The 16159-nt window shown below is 40.0% G+C and overlaps 1 protein-coding gene across 2 annotated transcripts; it reads right to left on the bottom strand.

The window, feature by feature from the left end:
- Positions 1–10446: 10446 nt before the first annotated feature.
- LOC113289592 (ubiquitin domain-containing protein DSK2b-like) lies at positions 10447–15548 on the bottom strand. Of its 2 annotated transcripts, none has more exons than XM_026538895.1 (8): positions 15141–15548; positions 13786–14523; positions 13324–13538; positions 13112–13225; positions 12777–12829; positions 12030–12055; positions 11037–11108; positions 10447–10939 (listed from the first exon to the last, which is right to left on the bottom strand). In XM_026538895.1, exons 1-8 carry the CDS (start codon positions 15367–15369, stop codon positions 10791–10793), a joined length of 1596 nt encoding a protein of 531 aa, XP_026394680.1. In that variant the 5' UTR covers positions 15370–15548; the 3' UTR covers positions 10447–10790. The 2 variants fall into 2 exon arrangements, with proteins under 2 accessions (XP_026394680.1, XP_026394679.1); XM_026538894.1 differs by having other exon boundaries at positions 13324–13544; positions 15141–15544.
- Between the last annotated feature and the right edge of the window lie 611 nt (positions 15549–16159).

Genomic DNA, 16159 nt, shown 5'->3' with positions numbered 1-16159 from the left:
ATGGCCATTATGAGCTGAAATCAAGCACAATACAGATGCTTCCTATTTTTAGAGGTGTTGAGAATGAAAACCCGTACCACCACGTGAGAGAATTCGAGGAAATTTGTGGAACTCTGCGTTTCACTCAAATGTCCGACGAAACCCTAAAGTTAAGGCTTTCCTTTCTCCCTGAAAGATAAGGCAAAGGCCTGGCTTATGCTTTACAGCCTCAATCCATCATGACATGGGATGACCTCATAAAGGAGTTTTTCAAAAAGTTTTTCCCGAATCACAAGACTGCGACAATTCGTCAAAGTCTGAATAGCTTTGTGCAATTAGGGTGAGACCTTAGCTAGATACCTGGAGAGATTCAATGAATTATTGCTCCAATGTCCCCATCATGGTTTTGAAAAATGGAGACTTGTGCAAATTTTGTATGAAGGTCTAGATGTGTCCACCCGAACAACGGTTGAGTCGATGTGTAATGGTCTATTCGTAGACAAAACTGCTGATGCGTCTTGGGACTTCTTGATTGAAGTAGCTGAAAAGACGCAACAGTGGGAATCCATCCGTGAACCAGAAAGACTACATCCGAAGCAAAGGCTTTTAGGATTGAAGCAGATTTCGAGGGAAGAGCAAACATGGCATCAATAGTTAGGAGATTAGAAGAGTTAGAACTACATAAAAATTCAAAACCTTCCACCACTACTCTCCGAGAACATGTCGCTTCGTCTGTTTGTGCCGCTTGTAACGATCCCAACCATCAATTCCAAAATTGTCCCGATTTGCTTGCAGTCCAGGAATCTAGGCTTGAACAGGCACATGCCATGTTTCAAAAACCAGAGCATAACCCTTATTCACAGACCTACAATCCAGGATGGAGAAACCACCCTAACTTTTCATGGTCAAAGGACCCACTCAGGAGGACCATCTCAACCCAATCAGAGCTATCAAAACAATCAGGGATATCAATATACCCGAGAAACCCTCAACAACAATCAAACTCTCAACAACAATCATATCCTCAACACAATACCGACAAGAGATTATCCACCCTAGAGGATGTTCCAGAGTTGATGCAAAGTCAGAAAAATCTGATCAAAAGATGGATCAAATGTGTGAGAGAGAAAAGGGTAAACTTCCTAGCCAACCCCAACAAAATCCAAAGAGGATATTTCAACAGGCACATCCTGCACTGAAACCTCACCCGATCAAATCCATGCCATCACCCTCCGAAGTGGTAAAGTTCGAGAACAACGTAGCGAACCAATAATGAATCTGACAAATTCATTGCCTCCACCCAGAAAACCAAGAACCTGAGCAAGTTGGAAAATCTGACAATTCTACTGCTGTGAATGTCCCTTTGCCAACTCATCTCCTGTTGCCCCATTTCCTCAAAGATTGATCTATCAACAGAAAAGTACCCATACAATGAGATGTTAGATCTGTTCAAAGAGTCAACATCAACATTCCTTTTCTTGAAGCAATAGCAAATCCCTGCTTATGCCAAATTCCTCAAAGACTTGTGTACTCAAAAGCGCAAGCTCAATGTGCAAAACGTGCTTTCTTAGCTGACAGGTGAGTTCCATCATTCTGAACAAAACTCCACCCAAGTTTAGGGATCCAGGATGTCCAACAATTTCTTGCACTATAGGAGAACACACGGTCAATAAAGCGTTATTAGACCTAGGTGCAAGTGTTAACCTACTGCCATATTCTGTTTATGAGCAGTTAGGTCTTGGGGAGTTGAAACCAACATCTATCACTCTACAACTGGCAGACCGATCTGTCAAGATTCCTCGTGGAGTGGTCGAAGACGTTTTGATCAAGGTTGACAAATTCTATTTTCCCGTAGACTTCATTGTCTTAGACACTCAACCTGTACAAAACCCAGACTGTCACATTCCTGTCATCTTAGGACGTCCTTTCTTGGCTACGTCCAACGCGATCATTAATTGTCGTAATGGAGTGTTGAAACTGTCTTTTGGCAACATGACGGTAGAATTGAATGTGTTCGATATTAGTCAACAACCTGTGAATCTTGATGATGATGATGTGCATGAAGTTAATATGATTGAAGGATTAATGCAAGATTCGTTGACTAACATTCTATCCGTCGACCCCTTTCAAGCATGTATGGAGAACTTTAACTCAGATTCCTATGATGATGCATACTGTAGTGACGTCCTATCTCTGCTCGAATCTGTACCTCAAATGGACGTCACTGAAAGGAAATATGAAGTGGAACCACCCTTACTCTCTGATTCCAAGCTTATTCCATCCATTGTTGAGCCACCCAAGCTTGAATTGAAAACATTGCCTAGTACGTTGAAGTACGCATTCCTAGGTTCTTCTGATACTTTACCTGTCATTATTTCATCATGTTTAGACACGGAACAGGAAAGTAAGCTTTAGAAGTACTTAAGGAACACAAAGAGGCCTTAGGATGGACCATCTCAGATCTCAAAGGAATTAGTCCCACCATTTGCATGCACCACATTAACCTTGAAGAGAATGCCAAACCATCTAGGGAAATGCAAAGGAGACTTAATCCTAACATGAGAGATGTAGTCAAAGGAGAGATCCTGAAACTACTTGATGCGGGTATCATATACCCAATTACCGATAGCAAATGGGTTAGTCCCATTCAAGTTGTGCCTAAGAAGTCAGGCATTACTGTAGTTCAGAACGACAAGAATGAATTAGTCCCTACTCGTACAACCACAGGATGGCGAGTATGCATCGACTACAGGAAGTTGAACACAGTAACAAGGAAGGATCACTTCCCGCTCCCTTTCATTGACCAAATGCTAGAACGTGTGTCTGGACACAGTCACTACTGTTTTCTAGATGGCTTTTCCGGTTATAACCAAATTCACATTGCTCCGGAAGATCAGGAAAAAACTACATTCACGTGTCCATTTGGGACGTTTGCTTATAGACGTATGCCCTTCGGGTTGTGTAATGCACCTGCTACTTTTCAGCGTTGCATGATGAGCATTTTTTCTGACATGATAGTTTTCTCGAGATCTTTATGGATGATTTCTCTGTTGGTTCCTCGTTTGACGAATGTTTGAAGCATCTTCCCTGTGATATCCAGATGTAAGAAAAGAACCTTGTTCTAAATTGGGAAAAATGCCATTTTATGGTGAATTCAGGAATAGTTCTAGGACACATCATCTCAGAAAAAGGAATTGAAGTGGATAAAGCTAAAGTTGACCTCATTCAACATCTACCAAACCGCTCTGTGAAGGAGATCGATCATTTCTAGGTCATGCTGGTTTTTACCGGCGATTCATCAAAGATTTCAGCAAAATCTCCAGACCTCTGTGCAGTCTTCTCTCCAAAGATGTTGCCTTCAATTTCGATGATGCTTGTGTGAAGGCATGGGAGGAATTAAAAACCCTTCTCACCACCGCTCCTATAGTCCGACCACCCGATTGGGAACTCCGTTCGAACATGTGTGATGCCTCTGATTATGCTGTTGGTGCTGTTTTAGGACAGCGAGTTGATAGACTACCATATGTGATATACTATGCTAGCAAAACCCTTAATGATGCACTCAACTCAATTACAACTACCGAGAAGGAATTGCTTGCCGTCGTTTTCGCATTAGACAAGTTTAGATCTTATCTGATAGGGTCTAAGATCATCATATACACAGACCATGCGGCTTTGAAGTATCTTCTTTCCAAGAAGGATGCTAAAGCTCGCCTTATTCGATGGATACTCTTATTACAGGAATTCGATCTCGAAATCCGTGATAAGAAAGGTTGTGAGAATGTGGTTGCTGATCATTTGTCTAGATTAACTTTAGAGTCTATTGATGAATTGAGCTGATTAGAGAATCATTCCCAGATGAACAGCTGATGTCTATCTCAGACCTTCCTTGGTTTGCTGATATTGTTAACTACCTCGCTACAGGTAGGATGCCCTCACGTTGGTCGAGACAAGACCGCTAATTCTGGCTGAAGTAAACATTTCCTTTGGGATGACCCATATTTGTTTAAGTACTGCCCAGACCAAATCATTAGGAGATGTGTCCCCAACACTGAACAGAAAGATGTGATATCTTTCTGTCATGACCAAGCATGTGGAGGCCATTTCAGTGCCAAGAAAACCGCTGCAAAGATCTTGCAGTGTGGATTCTATTGGCCATCATTGTTCAAGGATTGCCATGATTATTGTGTTGCTTGTGAACGCTGTCAAAAGCTAGGAAGCATTTCGAGGAGAAACATGATGCCATTGAACCCCATTTTGATTGTGGAGATTTTTGATGTTTGGGGGATACTTCATGGGTCCATTCCCATTCTGACGGAGTTGTACATCCTAGTCGCAGTTGATTACGTTTCTAAGTGGGTAGAAGCCATAGCAACCAGAACAAATGACCACAAGGTGGTACTTTCATTTCTAAAGGAAACATTTTGCACGTTTTGGTACCCCTAGAGCTATCATCAGTGACGGCGGTTCACATTTTCGTAACAAGTACTTTGAGTCTTTAGTACGCAAGTATGGCATAACTCACAAGGTTGCTACTCCGTACCACCCTCAGAGTGGACAAGTGGAAGTTTCTAATAGGGAAATTAAGCACATTCTGGAGAAGACGGTAACCCGTAGGAAAGATTGGTCATTGAGATGAATGATGCTTTGTGGGCCTATAGAACAGCTTATAAGACACCAATTGGCATGTCCCCCTATCGTCTAGTGTATGGAAAGCCGTGCCATCTACCTGTGGAATTAGAACATCGTGCCTACTGGGCAATCAAAGAGCTGAACTTCTCTGGACGAAGCTGGTCAAAGGAAACTTCAACTCAACGAGTTGGAAGAATTGAGAAATGAGGCTTATGACAGTGCCAAGTATAAGCAGAAGATGAAGATGTTTCATGACAAGCGTATTCTACGCAAATCCTTCACTCCTGGTCAGAAAGTCTTGCTGTATGACTCCCGATTACATCTTTTTCCAGGAAAACTGCGTTCCAGATGGAAGGGTCCGTACCTAGTACGCACAGTTTTTCCTCATGGAGCTGTAGAGCTGGAGGATGTCTCCAACAAGAACGTTTTCAAAGTCAACGGGCAGAGATTAAAGCCATTCCTTGAGCCATTTCCACCCGACATTGAAACAACCAACCTGGAGGACCCAGTCTATGTGGACTAAACTGGTCCACTCTTTCCCTAAATAACCAAAAAGTTTTCCAAATCTTTCCCTAAAAACCAAAATTTTCTTTTTCCCATCAAAACCAAATGTCTCCCACAAAACCAAATTTTTCCAAAAAGTCCAATCCCATTAAAAACCAAATTTTCTTGTAGATAATGTGTTAGTTAAATTTCCTTTTGTATATATTTTGTGCTCATCCATTGTGACTCCTAATATGATGGATTTTTGCCTTGAATAACGGAGTTTTAATCGAGCTTTCGCCGTACAATCGGGTATTCTCTCTCCTTTTACTCTACTCAGCATGTTCCTCTTCATATATGTTTTATAATTCTTTCCATATTTTGAAACATTGAGGACAATGTTTAGTTTAGGTTTGGGGGTATAGAGTAGATACCATGATAATATGCCATAATTGAAAAAACCTTCTTTTTGAAAAATAAAAAAAAAAAAAAAAAAAAATTAAAAAATAAAAAAAAAAAAATGGAGCTCATTTACCTTGAAATGTTGACTCTTGTGCAAATATGTAATTATTAGGAGTCTTAGTCTAGATATTTAGGCACCCTGATTCTAGCACAATTCACATAGTGATAAGAAATTTGCACGCGCACGATCTACCAATACATGTATGGCCTCGATCTTCAAGGTGTTTGATAGGAAGTTACGATTGCCAATCACTTTAGAATACTGAACGAAACTTGACTAGCTTGTTCTTTGGTTGGTTGGGATAGAAGGTGGAGGTTACATTAAGAAAGACAACCATCGAATTTAACTGGGTGCATCAAAAAGGGCTACCTCTTGCAAAGTGTCATGTAATCTTTGTTTCCTTTTGTATATGTATCAAAAGTGTTTCCTTATCAAAAAAAAAAAAAAAAAAAAAAAAAATCAAGTATTTATCAATTCCATCATCTCTTGTTCCAAAAATAAAAGAGTAGTCAATGTAAATAAGAGTCATGTAAAGAGTATCTTTTGTGTTTCATTGTAATAAGCAAGGAGGGTGTATGCCATTGATGTACAACGCGAGTAATTGTGAAATACCTCCAACTCATTCACAATTCTCGTAAAGTCCGGACAGCTAGCTAGATTTCGACCTTGGTTCTTAGCCTGAGAAACTATCTCTTGGTGATTAGTAGTCATAACTTCAGATCTTTCTTTACACATGTGTAGATACACTTTACACTCTTATCACATGTTTTTTTGTTATCAGTGCTAGGATTGTGCCTTGATAGCTAGATTGACATCTCCATTTTGCTGTGAGCTAAACTGACTTGCACATGTCACATTTGATGGAATCTGAGCTTATATTTTGACCTAGAACTTTGTAGGTACGTTCTAAGCAAACCTTCACGAGACTTCAACTCGTCCACTAGGGACACTTAGTGGTTAAAAGGCTTAGTGCATACGCTAAATGCATTCGAGAGACCAGCGACAGTGGTATAGGAGATTTCCTTAGTTTGTTTTAACTTGAGGACAAGTAAAATTCAGGTTTGGGGGTATTTGATGAGTGCCAAAATGTATTTTATATTTTTTTGGCATTTAACTCATCTTTTGTGCATTAATTCTACATTTTATCCCATATTCTGTATTTTCATTGTTTTCAAGAATAAATATTTTTCTTATTAATTTTGCATTTTTAGGTGTAAATAAAGTTGGATGAATTGCGGAGCGAAAGAGAAGAAAAGTATGAAAAGTCGGGAGGATTACACAAGGAAGCCGCGAAGAATGTCGTGCACAAGACCAAAAGGCTAGAAGTGGGCTTGAAGAGGAAGAATTGTTCTTAAAGAAGATATGGGCTTGGCATACCCAAGGCCCAAAACCCTTACCCAAACCCATTTTCTATATCCAAGCCCGTCTCGGATTTCAGCCGTCAGATCGAAGCATTTCAGCATCCTACGGTCGCTCCATCATCGCACATCAAACTCCGAAGCCCCCGCTTTACATCGCAACGCCCATCTCCATCTTGGGTCGTCCGTTTTGCTACATCCCTTCATCCGACGGTCGCTCCACGCTTACCTCCGTATCGCCGTTGGATCCACCTACCATCTTCCCATCCATCGCTCCATGTCGCAGATCATCAAACCTCGCTGAACCCGCCTAACACCCAAGTATCGAACACCCTATACCCAACCAAACGCACCTTTCTTCCCAAAACCATCGACTCCATCTTCTCCATTCCTCTACAGACGCCATACCACCACCTGCTCCTCCACCTGCTCTCCCAACTGCTCCGCCATCACCACCATAATCACCACAGCGTCAAACAATGATAACCCATCATTGTTCCCCTCTCCCTAGTCCTCTACTTTACTTATTTCACACATTTTCAACCGAAACCCTAAAGTGTGAAATAGGTAAATTAGGTCGATCTAGAGGCAAATTAACGGTATGGGAAGCAAGAGAAGACTAATTCTAAGCATGGATCGAAGTTTGATTGGAGTCAGAGATTAGGTAAATTTCTAATTTTAATTTCTAAAACCCTAATTTTTCTGATTTGGGAACTTTTGGGGGGAAATCAATTGTACGTCTAATTGAAGCATGGGTTGGTTGATTGGGTTGTTATCAGTGTGTTAGGTGAGTGAATTTTGGATTTTTGGGTACACCCTAACTTCACTGATTTTTGGGGATTTTTCTTATATGTATAAATAGGGGATGTGGGGGGGGGGGGGGGGGGGGGGTATCAGGGGATGATCTCTGGACTAGCCAGTAGAGAATTGAAACAAATTTTATGCAATTCCAATTTCTGTTCTTCTTATGCAGTTAACAGTTGAATGTTATGTGTATGTTGTGTTTGAATTATTTTGTATGATGAATGCTTGTGTTTGTAATATGTTGAGCATGAGCTAAGTAGCATTAAGTTAAGGCTCAGTTGAAGCCTTATGCACTGTCAAATGGTGAATTGCTAGGATAGTTATCCTGATGTATGTTTTGATTGAGCAATGGGAAGAGATTAATGTTTATAGTGCCTGTGATTGATTGTTCTGTCAAAAGACAGTCAATGCTAGGGGCAAACTAGGGAGCAAATTAGTTTTCCTCCCATTCTAGATGTATGCATAGGATTTTCAACTCAACCTAGAAATATGTTGTTTGATTAGGACACAAGGTGGATACTAAGCCTTAGATTAGCCACAATCCCTTTTTACAGTCACTTAAATTCAGTTCTGTTTTGCTTCCTGTTCAGTTTATCTCCTTACCTGTTTTGCTTGTTTAATTCCTTGCAATTTGTAGCTGTTGTGCACTGAAATCAGTGCACAAACTCCCCCTGCCCTTGGCTTACAGCCTTGGTTCATGCCATTTGCCCTCTTTGTTTCACTGCCACTATAACATTGTGATCTTGCATCTTGTTTTACATCATCTGCCAGCATAGTTTAACTTCTTTATGCTCCCACTCCCTGTGGACTAACCCCTTGCTTACCTTCTATACTAAAACTTGGCCTTGTATACTTGCAAGTTTTGTGTGCAACCCCATTTCCACACCACCTGCCCCTCGTAAACAGCCTATAGAAAAAAGTTGGCATCCGCCAGCGTACAGTGCCGATTGCAGCAACTTATCTGTATGCCTAGGCAAACAGTTTAACAGCCACTTCTCAAGGCTGAATTGGAGGCCATGCAAACTAATTGGGGGCCAGGACACACTTTATACCCACACCAAAAAATATACGGGATTTCTAACATGATGGTGAAATAACTATGTTACCCTTCTCTAATAACTTCTTCTCTTCCTATTTTTCTTCTCCTCCGTTCCCTCTCTCTCACTGTTTCCCATTCCATTAACGATTTCTGAGGAAAAAAAATTCTCACCGATTCATCGTCGTAAGTGAACTAAAACCCCTTAATCTAAGTTGGGTTTGCGTTTTAATTTGGTTTGTTAATTGAAAAATTAGGTTTTCAACTGCAAAATTGCAGTTACAGTTACAGGGTCGTTATCCACGGTTTTTTATTGCTTAACGATTTTTGATATGCATGTTGAATTGATAAAAAATCGTTAACCATTAGGGTGTATTAGATAACGATCCTAAACCTGGTTTGCTGCCCTAGAATAGTGTCGTCTAGGTATTTCTAAATCGTTAACGATTCTTCTCGACGACCCTTTTTTAATACGAACGACTCTGTCTTATGCAGAACCACCTCTCTGTCCCTAGTGACAGGGTCGTCAATATATTTCTAAAGCATTAACGATTCTTTGTTTGACAACTCCTTTATGAAACAACGACTCTATATGATACAAAATTTGTACCCTGTTCAAAAAATAGGAAGGGTCGTCATGTCAAATGGTTGTAGTCGTTAACTATGTTGAAGGGTCGTCATGTCAAATTTCTGAAGTCGTTAACGATGTTGAAGGGTCGTTTGGTTTTATAAATTTTGCTTGCCGACCATTGATCTATGAAATGGCTCGCTAGGGTCGTCAGTATATGGGAATGCCTAATTAACGACCCTAAGAGTAACATCTTCAGAGAGTAAAAAGTTTTAGAATAGTTGGGTTCTAAACATATCAAGTTAACGACTCTATATGACCTAACTAGTTGGAGTCGTCAATTATATCACATTTGGTTGACGATTTTTCATAACCTGCAAAAGTTGCAGGTTTGAGTCGTCAAAGGTTGTGTCAAGTAATTGACGACTCCTTAGAGTCGTTCGTTTATTACCTTCTCGACTTAACGACCCTCACTCTGAGTAGTTGCATATTGTACATGAATCGACCACTTGGGGCAGCATTCATACAGTTTGAAGAGTATAGGAAGTTTACCTGATTGTTTTGAGCTTCGGGTTCTTCATTTTGAGGATTGGTTCCTTCATTTTGAACAATATGATTAATCTACTGGAATCCCCCAAAAACTCAACTTCTTCCTCTCCACAACCACAACACAAAAAACACAATTTCTCTTTTATCAAAATTTTATCCCTAAATCTGATTTTAATCTAATTAACTTAATTACCACTAATGATTTGGGTAGTTTAGCCATTTAAAAAAGTTGGGATAAGAGATAACTCGCAATTTATTTCATGACCTTTCTTGTCTTGTAGTTAGGGATCCCAATTATTTCTCCAGGGCCCCCAATTCAGCCTTGCTACTTATCTGTATGCCTAAGCAAACAGTGTCACAAATTTGAGAGCTTTTTATTATATGTCAAAATGATCTGGTAATATCCTACCTTATCTGCTGCTTCCAAAGCTCCCGTCACATCTGTAGAGGTATGCTTTGAAGATATGTGAATCCAAAGGCACAACCTTAAAGCAGTATTTAACCATTTTGATCGATGCGAAGTGCTTAAATTCACAGGTCAAGGAGGTCCAAAAACATGAAGCAGAAACAGAAGAAAAGAAAACAAGAGATCGAGTGGGCATAAACACCATGTGGTTCCAAATCTATCAAAATACAAAACAAACCCTTAGAAGCTTGTATGTACATTACCAAAGATCTTAAAATTTGTGCTTCTCAAAAAAGAGAGAGAAACAGATAGGGGATGACCAACAAATTCAAAGCATACATCAGGAAGTTTGCAACTCTTACTATCACGATGCATACTTATTTATGCCAAAAATGGTAACCTTGATATGCTGTGAATGCCTTTGCCGCCTCATGCCACTTTTTACGGACCAACTTATCTTTACACGCTTGCACGAGCAACACGATATAAATGGGGGGAGAAGCATAAAAAATTTACTGACCAGGGTTCCCCAAGAGTCTCTCCACTGCAGCATGTACATTTCCACCGGTGGCAGTTAGTGCTCTTATATTCTCCTGGGTGTCAAAGAAACCCATTTCTTGAAGCTGCGACAATTGTGTGGCATAGAATTGTTCCGGTGGCACTGTAACAAAATATAGAGAAGGGAAGCAAAATAAATTAGTGTTCATTTTTGAAGACACAAAAGAAACAAGGAGAAAACAAAAAAGAGAGAAACAAACCATCAGATGGAACAGCCAAGCCACCAGCACCAAGTCCGCCAAACATGTTCATCAATGACTCCAAGCCCATTCCTGTTACAGGAAATGCATTTCAAGTGAACTCCAATGCATAACCAAGGATAAAAAAGCGTAAAAGAAATGGAAAGGCAAGATGTCAAGAATCATCAGGGAAGATGGGCAGGGAAATGGGATATCATTTACTTTTCATTTTAAAAGACACGAAAACATCTTGCACAAGTTTTACTCAAAATTTCTGTATCACAAATATAAAATATTAAATCTCGAAATGGACAACTTGACCTCATGAACCATCTCATGCAACATGGATACAACCTCACTTGGCAACTAAGTTTTCTTTTTCATGTTACAGTGCATCAATATTGCTAAAGTTTTAAGTGAATTAAGCTAGTCCTTGCTGGGTCCTCCTATGTTCCTACAACTTGGGTCCAAATGAGCTGGGTGTATAGCCGAAGGGTTAACCACCCTGAACCTCCCCAAAATAAACTGACAAAACAAACAGCAGGTCTGGATTCCTTCTATATTGCTACATCGTGAATTTCAAATCTTGAAATGGACAACTTGACTAATGAATCACCTCATGCAACATGAATACTACCCATGTTCGATCTCCTGGCAACCAAGTTTCTTTTCCATGTTAGTATGTTATAATGCATCAAATTTTCCTACAGTTTTGAGAGGGCTAAGCTAGTCTCCTTGCTGGGTGCTCTGCTGTGACTACAATCTTGGGTCCAAATGTGCTTGGTCCATCCTTAACCTCCCCAAACTGACAAAACTCAGGTCTGCATGCCTATCTATATTTTGTCACATACAACCACGGGTTTTTAGCCAGGCACATTGCACCATTCATCTCCCAGTAACTTTTAGTGGTGTATGTGAAGAATAAAAAGGGAAGGGGGAAGCAAGTGGTGATTGTCAGACTCATTGTTTCCCAAATAAAGCAAAAGGTAGGCAACATTAGAAACGAGAAGATACCTGGAGCACCACCAGCCTGACCATCCCTGCAAGAGGACATTAACAGAATATGAGGAACACAACAAAGTTTAATCATACAAGTATTGTGTTTTAGTAGCAAAAAAAGAAGGAAAAAAAAATGCAAGACTATAAACCAAACTGTGCATTATATCGAGGATATCTGCTGCATGCCTGACATTACGAAGATACGGCTGGCATAAAAGGTCAAAAAGAGTGTTCCCAAATGTCATACCATTCTGCCTCACTGATTACATAGACATTCTGCTAGTGGCCATCCTTTTGATTCTCAACGTTTTTACTCAGTGGGCAGTGCAAAAAGACAACACATGGATTTCTCTATCATTCTTTGCTGTTTTTTCAGATTACTAACAGCCCTCACCAAGTATAGGGGGGCAAAAGCTTATCTTTGAAAATATAAGTCAACTGTTTACAAATATCATACATTTGGCAAGCTCTTGAAAAGATCCATGAGCAAGATCAAAAACATGGTTAATCGCCTAACTAAGTATCCCTTGATCAAAGCATGAAAATACATTCTTACCTAATTTGAGACAAACGAAAAGAATCCAGGTTTCTTTTAGAAAATGTGATGCATAACGCATTATGTTTACATGGAGAAGCTAGGTAAAATCATAGTACAACAAATTTGTAACATGTGCAGGAAAATGACTGACAGATAAACAAATCAACATCAAGTGAGGTGGAAATCCCAAATAAATAACGCGTAACAAACATGTCCTGACTTACTCGTTTGGTTGTCGCCGATTTTGAAGAAGCGATTGCTGTAAAGCCATCATTTGCTGCAGGAAATGAAAAATATAAATTGGCTGGATAGGAATAGGGTCATCTGTTATCCAACTTGTCCGGTGGTGAAGATAAAACAGAATATATCACCCAATTAAAAAAATCAACCCACTTGAACTAATCAAGCAAGCATTGATTACTTTTCCAACAATTGAAAAACCCGAAGAAAAGATAAAGAGCTATCAATCTGTTGTTCCCGACGGCTACATGCAGGCTGACATATACTGTACTGAAAGAAAAAAAAGGACGAAGTAGTTTGTTATCTTAAAAGATACTACCTGCATTGTCTCGGGAGAGGTTAGCTGGCGAAGAAATTCTGGATTCTGCATCATTTCTCGCAACTGAGGACTGGAATCAAGCAGGCCTCGCAGTTGGGGATTGAGTCCCAACACCTAACAAGCAAAAGGTAGCGTCAAAATATGAGAAAAAGTTACATGTTCAATAATAGATCAATCACAACCTGCCTGGCATATTTGATGGGAACTAATACCTGGTTCATGTACTGAGGGTTAGAGAGAATGCTTTGCATTATCTGGCCAACAGCTGGATTCTGCATAAGTTGATTCATTTGGGAAGGATCTTGTGCGCCACTAAGCATCCGTTCCATATCTGGAGGTAGTCCAAGCCCACCTAAGCCAGCAATATTTGGTGTCCTGGCATCCCCAGCAGGATTTGACCTTGCTGTAGTGTTTGTTGGCACACCCCCTGCAGCTGAATTCATTTATCCTTGAGACAATCTTCGAAAATCTATAAAATTATAAATACAAAGTGGGTATCCCCACCGCTGACTTAACACGATGAATAGATTGACATGATGGGTTTATTGGTCAAAATGCAAATGGACTGCAAATGAATTCTTTTCCTATAGGAAAGGTAAATGAAAAGAAGAAACAAAATTATGTTCAGATCAGACAGACCCCTGAAAGAAAAAACATAAACAATGAGAGCCTACCAGTGTTGCTCCATGGGTTAGGAAGAGGGTTAGTATTGGGTGCAGGAGAACCAGTAGCTGTTTCAGAACCAGTTGTTGAAGGGTTGGCTGCCCGGCCCCCACCTTGGTTCCCCAATAAGGCAGCGAATGGGTTTGACCCTGCGTCGGCGTCTCCAGCCATTGTTGTTGCGTTCAGAAATGGCTCCTGAACATTTTCATACATGCGCCTGAGCATGTTGAATCCTTCAGGAGAAGCTTCGATATTGCTCATTGCCCTGTCAGTGTTTCTCATCATCTCCCGCATGAGCTCAGGGTTTCTTGCCGCTTCCAAAGTCTGACGAAGTGTATTGGGATCATTAAGTATGTGTGCAAGGTCTGGATTCCTATCAATGATGTCACGCATTTGAGGATTGCCCATTATCAAGTTGCGCATGAGGTCAGGGTTGTTCATTATGTTCTGCATAGCAGGCATGTTCATGATATCCCTCATCATGTTAGGATTCTGCGTTATCTGTTGCTGCATTTGCTCAAGGTTAGGGATTTCGGCTCCGAACAAACCACCAGTACCACCTAAGCCACTTAGACCACCAAATCCAGGAAACAGCGATGCTCCTCCAAGGCCTCCACCTTCATTGGAGCCAATACCCCTAGGGACACCAGGCGTGGTGTTTGCAACTGCGGGAGTAGCTCCCCCAGCACTGTTAGTAGAAGTACCTGGTAAACCACGAACCATATGAACAGTGTGATCGGCTTGCAAACCTGCAGAAAGTGGGGAGAAAAATTCAGTGGAGGATTTGTATAGGTCATAACCTTTTTTTGTTCGGGGAAATGCATTAACAAACGAATATCCAAATCCAGTGTACTTCAACTTATACCAAACCATTATACTGACATAGAGAGAGAGATTTGTTACCAAACCATAATACTGATATATATATACACATAAAGAGAGAGAGAGAGTGCATATATGAAAGATCAATCGTGCTACTCTTCCCCACTTGCACAGGTGGGTAGGTCAGGGGAATAAGATCATGCACGCGGAATTGTGTAGGCAAGTAGGCCTAGCATGTCAAATCTCATCCCCTTTGTTTGCCTAGGGTTGATGCAAACCAGTAATAACATACTCAGATGTTTCTCTCTTACACATCTACTCAAATCGATCTCTCCCTCACTTTAAAACTCTCAACCCGATTCAACATGTACGATTTAAAGGCAGACAGACTTCTCAAACTACGCAAATATAACCCTAATAGAAATTAAAAATTATGCTGCAGAAATTGGGAATCAAATAAAGCCAAATCCATAATCAAATAAACAAACTAGAAATTATCTAAACAAGATTTCATAAATTCGTAAAATAATTTTCATAAACATACCGTAGCTATCTAGGGTTTGATCATCTTTTAAGATCCGTCCTTTGTAAATCAAACGTTGTTGTTCAACTGGAACATCGCAATTTTGAGCTAAAACGGCTTTGAACGAAGAAACCAGTGACTGAAGACTGGTTTTAACATCGAATTTTGTACCATTAGAACATCGAATATGAACAGTAACTTCACCAACATCAACAACGCTAGAATCACCGTCTGCTGTTGTTGCTGCCATAGTGATAATCTTTTACTTTTTCCTCCCTGAATCTTCAAGGGAGGTCTTGACTGTAGTTGTAATGGAAAACCCTAGATATGAAATCGTGAGAGACGATTTTTCTTTTCGATCGAGAAAGGAATTTGGAAAAAGAAAAACAAGAATTGGGGAAAAAACCGAAAGAAGGGATGGGGACAGGATAGGAATTAATTATAGGCTTTTATTAAAGAAAAGGGGAAAGGTCATGTAACTGTTGTTGTATGTTTCCATCGCTAGGACATATTGAGCCTTGGGCTTGTGTTGTGGGCCTTTTACTGTTTACACACGAGAAAAGTTGACGAAAGTCGACGGTCTCCAGGGCACTTTGCCCGGTGCAGGCGCAACCCCCTCCCATGAAAAACACAGTCTACAACGAAGGATTATCAAAGTTATATGAAACAAAATAATCATTGTCCGTGGATTTATCGTATACTTTATCTCTGAGTAAGCGGGTCGGCATTTCTAATTTACAAAGCGGAAATGAGTTATTTGTCCAAATATTTTTAAAACATGGTTTAAATGAACGAGTAAAAATTATTATGGGTGAAATGGACACTAAAAAAATAGCAAGGATGTAACTGGATTCATCCCGACTTAAACTTAAAAAATAGCAAGGATGAAATTGGATGCATCCTGATGTAAATTAAAATAAGAAAAAGTATTTAAAAATGGGTAGGATGAAATTGTTTACATCCTGGCTATTTTTACATTTTTGTCAATTTAAACAGTATCAAAATCTAAATGTCTTTTTCAGCCAGAAATTGTTGATTTT

Source organism: Papaver somniferum, chromosome 6, assembly GCF_003573695.1.
Source record: "Papaver somniferum cultivar HN1 chromosome 6, ASM357369v1, whole genome shotgun sequence".
Classification (NCBI taxonomy): Eukaryota; Viridiplantae; Streptophyta; class Magnoliopsida; order Ranunculales; family Papaveraceae; genus Papaver; species Papaver somniferum.
Note: the sequence above shows the minus strand (reverse complement) of the source record. Positions and strands in the feature narration are given on the sequence as shown.

Excerpts from the sequence above, each read along its gene's own strand:
- LOC113289592 (XM_026538894.1), bottom strand. The coding sequence starts at position 15,369 with ATGGCAGCAACAACAGCAGACGGTGATTCTAGCGTTGTTGATGTTGGT. Across the intron at positions 13,545-13,785 it reads TAACCCATGGAGCAACACTG|CTGCAGGGGGTGTGCCAACA; the intron begins GTAGGCTCTCAT and ends AAATGAATTCAG. Across the intron at positions 12,830-13,111 it reads CCTCTCCCGAGACAATGCAG|CAAATGATGGCTTTACAGCA; the intron begins GTAGTATCTTTT and ends CATTTCCTGCAG.